Here is a 2,232-nt window from a genome sequence, read left to right as displayed (position 1 = left end):
GTACAAAAAAGTAATGGATATAATAATAACATTTTTTATAATAAGAAGAATTCACAAAAAATATGCCAAGATGACATTACCTTAAATGAATGTCTCAACTCTATTGATATAAACGAAGGAGAAAAAAAAAAATTTGAAGAAAATAAATCAAGTTTTTCTATGTTATATTTATTTGGAAAAGTAAAATTTTATATTAGTATTATTGACATTATACATAATAAAACAAATTCTCATGATTTATTATGGGTGCCTAGATGTTGTAATGGAAGTTATGGTACGTTCTTAAAACATAATTATTCAAATATGAATGAAATAAATAAATATACACATGATGAAGAAATCGATATAGATTCTATTAATTTAAAATTAATGGAAACCAGATTCAGCAAAAATGTAGCTAGCTCAAGAACAACAAAAAGAAAAAGAATGATAGATATAGATAAAACAGTTTTACATTATTATAAAGAACATATAAGTGAATTCTTTAATGATAAAAATAAAATTATAAAATTAACAAAAAAACTTTGTAAATATAAAAAAAAAAGAAAATTTAATGATACACAAAAAAAGGGAACATACAAAGATGAAAATGATTATGATAATTGTGATGTGCATCAGAATGGAAATGAACACAACCATGAAAATGATATACAAGACAATAACAATAATAATGATGATAATAATGACAACAACAATAATAATAATAACAATAATAATAAGAAGAAGACTAAAGGTAAGAATATCTCTAAAGGAAAAAAACAAACTTCTAATCGAATGAATAATACAAAAAATGTTCAAAATGCAAAAAACACAAAAAATAATAAAAATATAAATAATACAAATAATATGAGTAATATAGAAAGTATAAATACCATAAAAAGTGTGGATACTGAAAATAGAATGAACAACATAATTAATATGAATGGTATAAATAAAACGGAAAGTATAAGTAAAATGGACAGTACACATAATATGAATAATATAAACAGTATAAACAATATAAATAATATAAACAGTATAAATAATATAAACGGCATAAATAATATGAACAATGTGAACAATGTGAACATAATGAATAGTTTAAACAACAAAAATAATATGAACCCTATAAATCATTACAATAATGAAAAACAAAATATACTTAACAACAATCTTCAATTTAACCAAGTGAATTATAATAATAACCTTATAAATGGTCTTCAAAAAAACAATTTTTTTAACAATAATAATTATAATAATATTACAGATATAAATGGAAATAATATTATTAGTCATAATAATCATATCAACAATAAATTATATAGTAATATAAATAATAATTATTATTATAATAGGACTAACAATATAATCCCTAATAATACTACTACTAATAATCATAATAATAATGGTAACATATATGAATCTAAATGCCAAAGCATGATTCATAACAACAACATAGGACATGATCTAAAACAACAAATAATTAATTATAATGAAAATACAAATTCTAATAATAATATGAGTATACCTCAATTACTTGAGGGGAATAAAAATTTTATAAATATTTCTAATACATTTATCAATCCGAATTATTCTAATGATATTCATCAAACAAATGAATTATTAGTTAATCAAAATAATGTAGACGCGGAAATGTTGTCTAATAATATTAATAAAAATACATATAACGAACAATAAAAAAAAAAAAAAAAAAAAATTATATATATATATATATATATATATATATATATATATATATGTATATATTATGTTCATATATATTTTTTTATTTAAACAAAAAATATCCCTCTTTAATTATGCAACGAAGCATAAGTATATCCTTTATATTATATATTTTGTTGATTTAAAATATGAAGTATGATCATACATATTCCATAAAACAATTTTTTACATATAAATTTTTTTTCATATATCTTCAATATATACATATATATTTATTTATATGTATTATTTTTTCATTTATTAACATTTTAATTTAATTTTATTTTTTTCCATATTCTCAACTATAAATACGTAATCATTATTATTATGTCTTTGTGTACATAATAAACAAAATAATTTAACTTTCAGTTCATAAACTTTAATATAATAAAGCACATCCACAAATAAATAAAAAATATAAAAATATATATATATATATATATATATATAATATATATGTAATATAATTTAATTATTTAAAATAATTTCTTTTTTTCTTTATAATGAGAAATATTCGTCCATGAGACATAT

General features: G+C 18.4%; 1 protein-coding gene across 1 annotated transcript in view; it reads left to right on the top strand.

Moving 5' to 3' along the window:
- The window catches only part of PGSY75_1146800 (hypothetical protein), a gene marked incomplete at both ends in the record, with an annotated part of 9,073 nt that extends 7,396 nt beyond the window's left edge, over positions 1-1,677 (top strand). Inside the window, one exon of the mRNA XM_018786580.1 lies at positions 1-1,677. This exon is cut by the window's left edge and continues 6,083 nt beyond it. Within this exon, the coding sequence (XP_018641375.1) occupies positions 1-1,677 (1,677 nt within the window).
- Positions 1,678-2,232: the final 555 nt, after the last annotated feature.

The sequence above is a fragment of the Plasmodium gaboni genome, chromosome 11, assembly GCF_001602025.1.
Source record: "Plasmodium gaboni strain SY75 chromosome 11, whole genome shotgun sequence".
Taxonomy (NCBI): Eukaryota; Apicomplexa; class Aconoidasida; order Haemosporida; family Plasmodiidae; genus Plasmodium; species Plasmodium gaboni.
Note: the sequence above shows the minus strand (reverse complement) of the source record. Positions and strands in the feature narration are given on the sequence as shown.